This window comes from Furipterus horrens, unplaced genomic scaffold (assembly GCF_987537825.1).
Source record: "Furipterus horrens unplaced genomic scaffold, mFurHor1.1.pri manual_scaffold_2, whole genome shotgun sequence".
In the NCBI taxonomy this organism is placed as follows: Eukaryota; Metazoa; Chordata; class Mammalia; order Chiroptera; family Furipteridae; genus Furipterus; species Furipterus horrens.
In genome coordinates, this window is record NW_028327172.1 from 3,962,283 (window position 1) to 3,975,739 (window position 13,457).

General features: G+C 60.3%; 1 protein-coding gene across 6 annotated transcripts; it reads right to left on the minus strand.

Moving 5' to 3' along the window:
* Positions 1-711: 711 nt before the first annotated feature.
* CARNS1 (carnosine synthase 1) lies at positions 712-10,090 on the minus strand. Of its 6 annotated transcripts, XM_090257656.1 has the most exons (11): positions 9,995-10,083; positions 9,537-9,557; positions 7,949-8,222; positions 7,186-7,275; positions 6,449-6,936; positions 6,053-6,227; positions 5,876-5,961; positions 5,003-5,234; positions 4,605-4,888; positions 1,939-2,889; positions 712-900 (listed from the first exon to the last, which is right to left on the minus strand). In XM_090257656.1, the coding sequence occupies exons 2-11, from the start codon at positions 9,537-9,539 to the stop codon at positions 811-813; spliced, it is 2,673 nt and encodes an 890-aa protein (XP_090113782.1). In that variant the 5' UTR covers positions 9,540-9,557; positions 9,995-10,083; the 3' UTR covers positions 712-810. The 6 variants fall into 6 exon arrangements, with proteins under 6 accessions (XP_090113782.1, XP_090113776.1, XP_090113767.1 ...); XM_090257650.1 differs by lacking the exon at positions 712-900 and having other exon boundaries at positions 1,401-2,889; positions 10,056-10,090; XM_090257641.1 differs by lacking the exon at positions 712-900 and having other exon boundaries at positions 1,401-2,889.
* Between the last annotated feature and the right edge of the window lie 3,367 nt (positions 10,091-13,457).

Below are 13,457 nucleotides of genomic sequence, written 5' to 3' on the forward strand. Positions count from 1 at the left end.
CATCGCGTCTCCTCTGTTCGCCCCTGAAAGGGAGGCGGCTGCATCAGCGTCTCCCTAACGTGCCTCTGTGCTCGAGGTACCTGCAGGTCAGAGCATTTACTGGGTGACTGCTTCGTGCCCGGCTTACCGCTGGGCTTTGTTGCCAGGTTCCTGCCAGAAAAGATTTGTCTCGTTGATCCACCTGTAAATATGGGCTTGTATTGGAATTTGCTCCGTTGCCAATTTAAGCACATTTAATAATCTGGCTACCTGGTACAGAATAGGTGCTTAATAAAACTTTGTTAAAAGAATGAATAAATGAACACACCAAACTTAGTCTGGGACTTGAGATTTGGGCATGGATTCTTGTTGGATGGGGCTCTGTGGGGTTGAATTTGGACCAGATGAGGCCTTGGATGAGTAGACATAAATTCAGATGGACAGATCTCAGGGCTCTCAGGGGTCTCCGGGCTGGAGGAGGGTTCTGTGGTTGGATGTGGCCCTCTGGTTGTAATTCCACCCTCAGGAGGTCCTCAGGTTTGGATCCTGATGCCCCTGGCAGGCTCCCACAGAAGGTCAACCCAAAGGCCTGGCCAGTGTGGCACTTATCCTTAGCTACTCGTTGCTATGAGGATTCCCTAACCACCTCTCCCTCCTCCCTTCCCCACTGCCATCAAGCTGAGGCTGAGAGGTGCTGTCCAAGGCGCAAGAACCTATCCCAGATTCTGGACATTTCAGTAGTCCTTAAGCCTTTATTTGGAGAGCGATACTTGTGGAGTTCTTAAAGCAGTCTCGCCTGGATTAGGGAGTGTAGACTCTCTTCTGCCGGTGCTAGTTAGGTGTACACCAGAAGCCAAAGCATCTAAGCCTCGTAGAGAAGGTACCTGGTGCATGAGGGAGGTGATCACGTGTCAGGGCCACCTATGAATGAGGGCAAGGAGGTGAGCAAGGCCTAGAAACTATGGGTGTGTAAGACCGGAGAAGCAGGAACCTGGGCCCTACATCTTGTCCCTCAACATTCCACCCACTGTGATACGACCTTGAGGCCATGGTTTTTCCTCTTTGAGCCTGTTTCCTTGTCTGTAGAATGAGACAGTCTTGTCTACTTGGAGGGTAAATGGTAACTGCTGGCCCCAGGTCACCTGCCTCTACTGCTCAGGTCAAATGAGGCAGGTGGGGCACTGCCAGCAGTTGTCAGCAGACTCTAGAACTGTCCTGGAATTTGTTAAATGAGGTTGTGGGAGTAAGAGGGTGGGGTGTAGTCTCAGGCTTTCTTGGGATTTGTCCAAGGCCAGGCAGGGGTCTGCCAGGTTCTCTCCTATAGATGGCAGAAAGAGAGAGATGCTTGGAAGGGTGGGGAGGATGGGCTAGGTTTGGGCCCATTCCCAGCACCCTGTGGGTGGGGTGGTGTGGGTGTGTGTGCGTGTGTGTGTGTGTGTTTGTACACAGCTGTTGCCGCTTCTCCAAGGGCAGCTGAAGGCTGGACTGGAGCTCTGGGGAGGGCAAGGGGCCCCAGCAGCCCCCCAGTTACTTTTTACTGTGGCCCTGAAGCCCAGGAGGCCTGAGGCCAGCGCTGGGGAAGGGCTATGGGAAGAGAGGCCAGGAGAGGATCAGGAAGCAGAAGGCACCACAGCGCCCCCTCCAGCACTCGGCCCCTGATCCCTGGTCCCAGTGCTATTTGAAGTGGGACAGGAAATGAGCAACAGGGTAGTGGGGCCCATCGATGCCCAGGCCCTGGCAGAGGCCCAGCAGGCGGAGGCGGGCCTCGGCCAGGCTGGGCCCAGCACAGGCCACACTGCAGTAGGGCTCCTCATACTCGCCAGGCACCCGGACCTCCTCTAAAGATGCAAACTGATTGAAACGCAGCAGGCCCTGGTCATGAAGAGCCTGCAGAGCCTCCTGGCTGGCAGTGGTACTCAGCACCTGCAGGTGCTGGGACACCAGGCCAGTGACACCCACCAGGTGGCCACTGGCCCGTGGGTGGGTGGGCAAGGCAGGCCTCAGGCCGCAGGCCACCATAGCAGCAGCCAGCAGAAGGTCCACACCATAGAGCTCCAGGATCCAGTCTCGCAGGTAGAAGCCACCCATGCGGGGGTTGATCTCGATGAGCCGAGGCCCAGTCCTGGTCAGCTTGAGCTCCACATTGAAGACCCCATCCAGCAGCCCACAGCCCAGGCAGCAGCGGAAGGCGGCCTGAACCAGCTGCGCCTCCTGCTCCGGAGCCAGCCCGGTGGGCATGCAGGCTGCCGTCTCAGTAAAGCCAGGCAACCGTGTGGGGCCATTGTCAGAGACAAAGGCAGCCAGCAACCTCCCACCGAACACCACCAGGTCCACATCATGCTCGGTGCCCTCAAGGAACTCCATCAGCAGCATGGAGTTGCCCCAGCCCAGCCCGATGCCAGGGTGATCTGCCTCACCCTGCAGGTCATGGGCGATCCTGGAAAAGTGCTGGTGGCACTGCGGTGCATCCTCCACCAGCCGCACGCCCACTGCACCCGCTCCAAACTCCAGCTTCATGACGCCTGGCAGGGGCACCTGGCGGACAGCCCTCTCCACGTCGGCCTCACTCTCCAGCGGGCAGCAAGGCACAGCATGGAGGGAGGGCGCAGGCCAGGGCGGGCCTTGGCAGCGCAACAGATGCAGTTGGGTGCGGCTCTTCTGCTTCGCCAGGCGCATGGCAGCCGGGGGGCTGCAGGGCAGACCCAGCTCCTGGCAGAGCAAGGCTGTGAGCACCAGGCAGTCATCCCAGTAGGAGAAGCAGCCATCCAGCTGCAGCCCGCGTGCCCGCACCAGCTCTGCCAGCAGCCGCGCGTTCTCCTCATCCCGCTGGTGCTCCGTCACGTCAAAGTGGATGAAGGTCTGCACCAGCTGGGACGCAAAGTGGTTCGGGTCTGACTCCACGAGGTGCAGCTGCAGAAACCACAGGAGGGCAACACACTCAGATTAGCCTGTGTGGGGTGCTGAGGACACAGCATAGGGCCTAAAAGGTGGTCTTGGCCCTCAGGGGAGACAGGTTCATCAATATTAAGTGATCAAAGAATATTTGTTGATGATTAAATAACCAGGAGGTGCAGAGGTGGGACATTTAATCCAGCCTGGAGGGGAGAGAAGGCATTCTGGAGGAGGCAGTGCTTAAGCTGGAAGCTGCATAAGAGCCAGCCAGGAGGGAGAAGGCAGAGGGGAGGGGTGGGGAGAGCAGGTGGGTTCCTTCCCATAGGCAGCCGTCTCTGGCCAGGGCTTGTAGGAAGCCACCCGTTCGGGGGCTTGGGACAGCTGGTCTGGTGTCTTTGGGCATTATGCTCTTGGTCATCATTTATCCAATGAGTTCTGATAGTGGGAGGTGCCCACAGGGGAATCCAGTGGGGCACCTCCAAAGCTCACTGCCCGCTGGGGGAACAGACACAAAGCAGCTGGTACCCAGGACAGAGGCAGCCCCTGAAGAAGGTGGGGAGGGTGGCTGACTGCCCTGTAACACTTGGCAGTGTGAGGGGACAGTCCAGATGAATGCAGTGTAAAGGCAGGAAACGAAGAAGCAGAGGAATGGCTGGAGGGGAGGGTTGCCAAGGGGGTGTTGTACTGTGGGAGAGGGGAGAGGAGGCCACTGTGATAGACTGGGACGAGAAAGAGCCTAGACATTTGGTCCCCATTTTCTTATCTGTTCAATTAGGATAAGAATCTCTACTCTGCCTGCATGGCTCCAGATTCTGTAACAAGACCACTGCTGTGAACGTGATTTGGGATCTGTAAGGTGCTCCCAAGCTTACTCCTCCATGCCCTCAGGAATTCAACCTCAAAGGAAGCGCCTGACCTTTCTGCAGGATAGGGCCAGGCTCCTTAGCCTGGCATTCAAAACCTGGATTCTGGCATTAATCGTAAACGCTGCCCCTGCCCCTCCAGCCTGTCTGTCCTGGGCTCTGCTTAAAACTGGCTAGGACAGGAGCTTTTCTGGCTCCTAAGCTGGCTCTCTCTCAGACTCTGGCCCTGACTTGGGCTCTCAGGCTTGCCTTCTTTGGCTCTCGGGCTTTTCTCCTTCGAGGATGCCTGGATGATTGTGTTGCAGCTGCCTGCGTTTCCCAACGGATGGTATTTTGGATGGGAAGGGACTCCAGGCACAGCCGAGGGTCGGGCTGGCCTGGCAGAGGGCGGCAGGGTTATTCTTTGGGTGTTCGGAGGGAACAGGCTCTCGGGCAGAAGCCTGCCGCTCTTCCGGAATGTGTAGTTTTGTGTATTATGTTGTTTAGTTTGTAAACTAACCCTACAGAAACTAACCGGGGAAAGGCTAGGAGAACCCAGGTGTCAGAGGTTAGCCTTAATTGATAGGCTTAAGTAATTAAAGCTGTGACTTGATAGGCTTAAGTGACTGCTTTTAAATAAAGACCCCTTTCCTTTATCACAAAAAGATTAAATTCAATTAAATTTAAAAAAAAACTGGTTGGGACACCATTGGTCCAGGGGCCAGAGTTCAGATTTCTAACCTGGCCCAGGGGGCGGCCCCGGCGAGACCGCCTCGCGCAGACCCCGCCCCTAGTGATACTGGCCCCGCCCTCAAGCGAGCCCCACCCCTGGCCCCGCCTCCACCACTCAGACCCGTCCTTGGGCCTGGCTCCGCCCCGCGCCCCGCCCACCTTCAGCCCGTAGTCGCGTGCCGCCTCCCACACGAACTTCTTGCTGACCCCTCCCGCGCCGACCACCAGCAGGTGCTTCCCCTCCATGAGGCTGCGGGCGGAACGCCGCAGCATGGTCTCCACGAGCGGCGTGGCGGCCGCCGCCTCCTCGGTCGCCGATCTCGAGCGCGGGGCCGCCCACAGCCCCTCGAGCGCGCCGCACGCCTCCAGGCACAGGCCGCTATTCAGCTCCAGGGCCACCGGGGTCAGCGCGCCACCCGCCACCGTCAGCGCGAAGTCCACGCCTGGGCCGGGCAGGGCCATGGGTTCAGCGCAGACCACCCTCGGGCTTTGCTCTACCCGACCCTTGCCCCCCTGCCGCCCGACCCCAGCCTCTGGCCCGGGCCGCCCGCACTCACCGAGGAAGTCCGTGCCGGCCAGACGCCCACCACGCTGCTCGGCGCTCAGCCGGGCCTCCAGGGCCAGCACGGCGGCCAGCGCAGCCTCAGCGGCCGCCTTGACGCACCGCCGCACGACAGCCACCTGGGCCGCCTCGCCCAGGCCGCACTGGGCCAGCACCACCTCTAGCGTCCGCGGCAAAGAGTTCTGGTGCCGCAGGGGCCGGTCCCCGCGGCCGGCGGCGCACACCACCTGGGCAAGGTGTGGTTCAGGGGACTGCGCAGGAGGAGTCCTCCCAGGACTGCCCCCCACCCGTGCATGCACGCCTCTCCCTGTGCCAAGGTCCAGGCCAGACCCCTCTGGACATTCAAGACGCCCTGTTCTCCAATGTCACTTACATTGCACACCACCTCCGCTGCCACTGCCCATCTGGTCCCTAGACACCTGGGGGATTCCCCCCAGCTTTCCAGGCCCAGTTGGGGGTCTCTGCTCCCTGAGGGCTCCAGGCACGTTGGCTTCTACTCCTGCAGCCCTGGGGGCCAGTGCCCGCCTGATGTGCCCCAGGACTGAGTCTCTCCTTCTGAGCTTGGCCCAGAGCTGTACACCCAAGAGGGTCCCCAAGCCTTCCTAAGCTCCCCAGCTTGCAGGCTCCTCCTAAAGGGCTCCAGGCACTGGAGGTTTATCAGGAACCCTGGGTCAGCCTCTTCTGCAGGCAAGAGCTCCCTGGGCAGAGTATTCAGCCCTGAGCCATGGGCCCGAGCAAGGGGTATCAGTCAAGGCTCCTGAGGTGGGAGGGGTGCAGGAAGGGTTGAAGGGGAGGGGACAAGTGTCAGACCCAGGAGTCCCCACAGAGGCAACCAAGATTCCCCTTCAAAGATTTTGTCCACGCTTACCTTACTCAACAGGGGCCTGTCACCCTGTGTCCGACACACCAGGGCACAGATCCGCACAGCCAGCTCAGGGCCAGCTGGGGGACTGCCTGGAGGAAGACGGGGTGGCCTGAGTTCGGCACACAGCAGCCAGGAGGCCAGGCTGAGCTCCCACCCCTGGCTGGCTCAGGTGGCTCTCACCTGGGAAGGGCAGCCGGGCAGGTGGGCACACGGCCTCCACTAAGACACTCTCCTCCTCCTCCAGTTTCTCCAGCAATGCCAGCACTGCATCCACCACCGTGCCCACCTCTGCTCGTGGGTGCACACGCAGGGCCTGCCGCCCCCGCCAGCGCCAGCCGCTGAGCTTGATGGCCACCTGCAACAACAGGAAGGGGAAGGGGCTTCCTCACCACCCGCTGTAACTGCAGGAAGAGGTGTCACATCGTAGGAGCCAATGAGTAAACAGGGAAGAAGGCAGGGGACTGCCACAGAGAGGTGGGCACAAAGTTGGGGATAATTTCCCAGCAGGACTTGGTAACCCTCCATGGGCCCCGTCCTGCTGGCATGTGCACAGATCTGGGGGCAGGAGCCTGTTACCTGCAGGGCATCACCCAGGACTTCAGAGTGCAGAAAGGCCCCGACCTCCTCCTTCACCAGTGTCTCCTGACCCTCCTTGCCACTCAGCTCCACCAGCCGCAGCCCCAGGCTGGCATCCCCTCCCTGGAGCAGTGTGGGCGGCTTGTAGGTGAAAGCCAGGGTGGCCGGCACAGCCACGCCGCCCCGCCGGGCCAGTAACTGCCTCGTCAGCAGCCGGTCCTCCAGCAGCCTGGCCAGCTCTGCTGAAGCTCCCGTAGGGCAGGTGAGGTCGCGAGCGAGCTCAGCTGCTTCCTGACCCAGGCCAGGCCTGGGTCCCAGGCCTGCCAGGAAGTAGGTGGCTTGGCGCTGGGGTACAAAGTCATCCAGGAAAGTCAGGCCCCCTGGGTGGAAGCTCACTGCCTTGGAGACCAGCAGGGCCGCCTCTCCTGCCCGCCCCAGTGCTGGCACCTTCGTCAGCCACGCAGGGGACAAGCAGAGAAGCATGTTTCCTGTGGGCAGAGCAGGGAGGCTTGCTGGCCGGGGAAAGGCTTTATGGCCCCTGCCCTCCACCTTTGGCCCGGGGCCCCTGTGTAGTGGGGGACAGCTGCTCCCAGAACCCACCCTCGCTTAGAGCTTGGAAGCCAGTCCCCTGGAATGCAGGCAGTTGCCAGAATCAGCGGGTATTTTGGGATGTGGCTGGGCCAGGGCAGGGCTGCTGTTTCTGTGGGAGGGGGTGGGGAGCTTGGGCACGCACTCACCCGGACTCTGGACACCGCCCTCCAGCAGCACAGACAGAAAGGTGCTGGGGGGTCCCAGGATGCACAAGGTCACCTCTGCCCCAGGGCTGCCTGGGGGAAGAGAACATCGCCAGGCTCACCGGGGCTCCCCTTGTCTTTCTGCCCACCTTTCCCGGCCCCCATGGCCCTTCTAGGTATGGATGAGAAGAGTTAAGGGAACAGAGGAGAAGTTGGAGGGAGAAGAGGAAGGTGCTGCCCTGCCCAACCCTGGGAGGCTAGCCCCCTTATCTCCGAAGCCGGTCTGGAAGGCACTGGAGGCTGGGTGACCGGAGACCAGGGCTCTAGCCTGACTCTCACCGACTCTCTGTGGGACCTGTGGCCTCTGTGCAGTGGGAGGAGGGGTCTCTGCCCCTCGGCTTCCCAGTCTGTCCAGTGCAGCTGAGGCTGTGATTCCTCGTGTATTCTAGACCTTGGTGGCCACCTGGTATGTAAAATCGGTAAAGCAGAGGAGGAGTCTTGGGCCCCAACTGCTGGCTGCCTCTACTGCAGCTCCCAAGGCATTTCTACAAAAGCTTTGTCTCTACAGAACAAGGGTTGTGAATTCCAGGGCTGGATCTCCTGGGGGGGAGGGGAGCCTTGACCTCCGATTTGACTGGTGCCAGAGGCCCTTGCAAACAATGCCCACCTGTATTCACCTGGCTTCAGACCTAGCCAGAGTCTGGGGAAAGGGCTGTGGGCCCCTCCCTCAGCCCAGGGGTTCCCCCTCCGTGGAGCCCTTGGGCACCTGTTCGGGGCACCTGGCTGCGGTCCTGGGTCTCCGGAAGGCCAGCTTGCTGCAGACAGCTCTGCAGGAGGCTGTAGTAGTAGGTAGTCCAGGCCCGCGCCTCTGCCCCTTCAGGGGAGCCCTTGCAGTCCAGGCCCACGTCGAGGCGCCAGGAGCCAGGGAAGTGGTCTGGAGGCGGCTGGCCAGAGCCTCCTCCCCATGGGCCCTCCTCATCCTCCAGGTCCTTGGAGCCCAGGGGGCAGTCCCACTTGGGACCCAGCGGATCCAAGGAAAGCTGGGGGCATGGGGTGGGGCAGAAGTGGTAGGTATTGGGCAGGGTGGTCAAGGGGCACCTTAGATCACCCAAGGGAATAGGCACCCATTCTCCTAACCGTCGGTTATGTTCGGGGCAGACCCTGTCCCAAGAGCCAGGAGAGGATGAGGTTGAACTGGGAACATGTAGGTGGGAGTGCTTCGTCGACTATGTGTGCATTGCCCCCAGGGCAGGGGTCCTGCTGGCTGGACCACTGCTGCCCCCCACACACACACCAGGGTCTGCCCTAGCTTGGTTCCCAGGGGCAGAGGTTTTTGTCTGTTTCGTTCTTCAAGGCAGCCCTGGCACCTGAAACGGTGCCCGGCACACTGGAGCTGCTCAGTCACTGTTTGTTGACAGAATAAATGAACGGAATAACCAAGCAATCACTCTCGGACGGCTGCTCATTTCTCTCTGTGGCCTTGGTGACCCATCTCCCAGCATGGAGTTCTGCTGAGACCTGAATGTGTAGGTGAATCTGTTCCTTGTAATCCCCGGGTTGGTCTCAAAGACCCGCTTTGCTCCCAGCCCTGTGCTAGGCATTGGGAGGGGAGAGGCTGATGCCCTTCTTCTCAGATGTTCTGGGTCACAGATGAAATCTTGTATTCCTGACCCTCTCTGCATCTGGCGGACTCCCCCATGGGGCTGCTCAGAGGCTTAGTGTGAACATGGGTGGGCTCCTCCTCCAGGGGACCAGCTGGGCCATGTGGGACAAGGCTTGAGGTTTCTTTGGGTCTTGTGGGTGTTGGGTGCCTGCGTGTCTCACCCTTGGGTGCTGAAGAACCTTGGACTAAGAGCGTCACCTCAGTCACTGGGAGACAGTATACTGCAAGCGGCCAGGAGGGCAGAGGGCCCAGACCTGGGCTGGAATCCCAGCTCCCCAGGGCCAGCCTCTGAGCCTTGGGGCTCTCCCTTAGAAGGCAAGTTCCCTGAGAGCCCAGACTGGGTTCATTGCCACGTCCCCAGACCTAGAATGGTGCCAATCACAGTACGTGCTCAGTAAATATGGAAGAGTGAATGCGTGCCCAAGGAGGCCAACAGCTCCCACCTCCCGGGGCTCAGGGGGAGACAGTGCCTGATCACAGTGGCCGTCTCTCCTGTCCCCTGACCCAGGACGGGGAGGAGCCAAGGTGGGGGAGGGCATGAGCAGCTGGTTATGAGTCTGAGGTGTGTGCAGGGCAGCCCAGGGCAGGCTAGGCTTGGGGGGGGGGGGGAAGCGGGGCAGGGGCTGCCCGCTGGGCCCTCTTTCTGCTGGGGGACTTGGGCATTTTGGGAGAGGAACCAGAGGAGACTCACCATCTTACAGGTGGGGAGAGGCTAAGAGCCCGATGGCAGAGGCAGAGGGAGAGAGACAAAGGAGGGAGTCAGGGCAGCCAGGTCTCTACCCCACTGCCCAGCCCCTAAGACTTTAGGGGTGGACAGGTGGGCCCCCGCAGCGCTTCTCTGTTGTCTGTGCCAGGAAGTGCCGGAGGCTTCCCCATCCCCACCCCCACCCCCATCCCAAGGAGGCGGAGGGATTTCTGCTGCCCTGACCCATGGGCCCTGCACCCCGAGCTCGCTTCCGCCCTGCAGCTCTGGGGGTCCAGGCACTCAGCCCGTCCAGCAGGGGGTGGGGGCGGTCCCTGCGTCGGTTTGTGGGGGCGGGTAGTGTCGCCCGCTGGGCGCTCTGGCGCTCAAGGTCCCAGTGCTCGCGGCTCCTGCCCCCGTAGCTCCCCTCCCTGGGTTTCCGCGGGCGTGGGCAGGAGCGGGGGTACCTGGCAGGTGACGGAGGCTCGGCGGGGCTCGGTGGGTGGCAGGGACCAGGCGGGGGCTTACCGACTGCAGGGCTGCGACCCAGCGCCGGGCTGAGACAGCGCCGCTTTATATAGAAGCGTCTAGGGCGTGCCCCGTGCTGGGCAGGGCGGGGCGGGGACCCCGGGGCCACGCGGCTGCCAGAGGACGCGCCCTGGCCCTCCCGCCCAAATGGCCACCGGTGGGAAATCTGGGGTCCGGAAAGAGGCAGGGCTGGCCGGGAAGGCCAGGGGCCAGGGAGAGACAGACAGACGTACAGATGGGATCTTCAGAGACACAGACTGTCAAACAGAGAGCCGGGTACCAAAGGATAGCAATCGCCAGAGAGGGTCACAGACAGACATAGAGCTGTAGTAAATAAAAGAGATATGAGGACAGCGATGGAAAGAGACCGTCCCATAATGGAAGAGACGGAAAGAGGACACGGGGTGAGGGGAACGGAGCCCACAGAGACCGGTACTATGGCCCGCCTCTGGGGGTGGGGTGGCCAGGAGAGCTCTGGGGGACACAGTCCAGAGCTCTGTCCTTGGACGAGTTTGTGGTCCCCAGCACAGCGGGCTGGCAGCTCTCAGTCCCAGCTGTGACAGACTCTCTGCAAAGACCCTCTTGGCCAGGGGTCCCTGTGCCTTGCTTGGGTCCTGCCCTCGCCTCTCCCAGTGCCTACCAGAGTAGTGACCACTGAGTAAGATGCCCCTATAAGGGCGGTCCCAGTTCTCTGGGGACACCCACTGCCCTACAGGTGGTCACTCAATACACGCAAGCTGCTGTTACAGTTCTTCTACCTCACACCTCCAATCTTACACCATCTCCCTAGAGACCCCCTGGCTGTCCCCGAGAGCCTCCTGGGCTGGGGAGAGTGCTGAGAGGCTCACAGCACTTGTAGGGACAGAGGTGGCAGTTTGAGGTCCTTTCTGCAACTGCATACAGAGCAGCCTGTAAGGACCCAAGCCTGGAGGGACTCGGAAGGGAGAAGTGACGTATGCAGGGTCCCCCATCCCAGCTCACATCCCCCACACAGCTTCCCAGGGCTGGCTGCTCGGGGGTCACCCAGATCCGCATGCCCAGGCTGCTGGAACGAGGGGCCGCCACCCTGGAAGGTCCTTTCTCTTGCAGCATGGGAGTGGGGCACGAAGTCATCAAACAGCATGAGCTTTGACACTCAGCAAGTGTTGAAAACCAAAATTCAACTGAGTGCACGTTAAGGCTCTTCCTGGCCTCATTCAGTGATTCATCCATTGGGCAGCATCCGGTCCAGCACACAGACAGGAGCTCTGAGGGGCTGTGCCAGATGACAGACTTTATGGGCAGAGGGGCGGGAGCAAGGAAGTTACTGCGCAAAAAAGCAAGAAAAGCGGCTTGTTAGTGCCAGGCTGGTTACCGCGTGCCTGTGGCGGTAGCAGGGGCTGACCCGGTGACTCCGGCCTGACTGGGGTAACATGCCATTTCCGGGAGAGCTGCAGCTGTCATTATGTCTTGGTTTCTGTTGTCTTGTTTTTAACACAAGCCCCGCATGGTCTGCAGACCCAGTTTCCTCATCTCAGGGAGGGGTTACAGTGCACCCTTTAGTGGAGGCTTGGCTGGGCAGGGAGTGTCTGGGAGAAGATAAGCAAGCGCTCAGCAGTCGTGACAGCAAGCACTTCTTTTTTTTATCTTTCATTATTTTTTTATGCTCACTCGAGAACATTTTTTAAAAGATGTTCTTTATTTACTTTTAGAGAATGGGGAAGGGAGGGAGAAAGAGAGGGAAAGAAAGAAACGTCAGTGTATGAGAGATATATCAATCTCACACACCCTCATCTGGGGGCCTGGCCTGCAACCCAGGCGCGTGCCCTGACTGGGAACCGAATTGGCGACCTTTCGGTTCACAGGCCAGTGTTCAATCCACTGAGCCACACCAGCCAGGGCAAGGATGTTTTTTTTTTCATTGCTTTTAGAGAGAGGAAGGGAGAAAGAGAAACATCTATCTGTTGCCTCTGCATGCACCTGGACCAGGGATCCTATGCACCCAGGCTGGGGCTCGAACCCACAACCTAGGTATATGCCCTGACCGGCAATCGAATCCACAGTCTTTTGGCTACAGGATGATGCTCCAACCAACTGAGCCAGGGTAGCAAGTGCTTCTTGACCTTGTCCCAGGCACTGTGGGGAGGGCCTTATGTGCCATGTTTCACTTAACCCTGTGAGGTAGGAGCACGATTCTCTGCTTTTTACAGATGAAAAAAGTGAAGCTCAGAGAGGTGGTGTTACTTGCCCAAGGTCACACAGCTGGTGAGCGGTGGAGCTGGGCTCTTCCCTCCGCCACCGTGCGTGCCCAGAGAGCAGGGTGGTTCTGTGCCCACGCCCAGACCGCCCTGCCTAGGCACTGGCTGTGATGGTACTTGTCTGTGAATGCATCGAGGAAAACCAGGGCTTAGCACCTGCGGCTCGGGCCCAGGGTGCTGGGATTTGAGGCGAGCAGGCTGGGAGGGTGTTTCTCCTCTGTCCTTGTCAGGAGAGCCTGCGGGTCACCGGAGGCGGAGCTGAGCCAGGGAAGGCTGGGGCGAGGAGAGACAATGCCTGGGCTGCTACCAGCCCCACTGAACGCTAGGTGTAATGACGAGATTGTAGAGCACTCTTGGGGCTGGAGTGAGAGCAGTTATTATCCCATTATCTGTAGGAGGAAACTGAGGCTCAGAGAGAGTGAGGGGGCCTTTCCCATGCAGAGACTTTGCAGAGTCCACATCTGACTTCTAAGAGCCTGGGACAGTGTGGGGATGGGGGAACCTCCGGGGCGGGTAGCAGATGGAGACCACGGGCCCTCCCCCCACTCCTGCGTCCTAGGCTGACCCAGGGCAGCGCAGGTCACTGGCTGCCATCCAGCTTTGGTCCCCAGGCTGAGTGCTCTCGGGCGCATGGCTTGCCTGCTCTGAGCCCCTTTCCCGAAAACTTTGTAGGGAGCTGGTCTGCCAGCATCCCTGAGGATGGCTGTGCAGGCCGCTCACTGCTGCACAATGGTACCCGGCCAAGCGGTCACTTCCCCCTGCGCAGAGCAGGGCTGCACGCGGCTGGGGGAGAGGCGTCTTCTCCCACCCAGGGGCTCCTGCAGCCCTGTGGGGACAGCGTGCGCAGAGCAGCGCTCTCACGGGGCGGCAGGGGGGGGGGGTTCCTCTTCAGGCCTCACGCCTTGAATCCATCTCCCTGTATGGATGGCTGATAACAGCCCCCATCCAGAAAATCCTTCCCTGAGTGGAAAAGGCAGCGACTCAGCCCCACCTGGAGGGGCCCTGCTGGAGACCACCCACCCCTAGGATCTACATCCAGGGGTACCCTCCGCCACGGTGGCCCCCCTCCCAGCCTCGTGACAGATGCCCTGGCCGAGGCTGTTCCTGTCCTGTTCCCCAACTCTCCCAGAAGAAGAGCTGAGCCCATGGAGGGCAGGGAGTTATT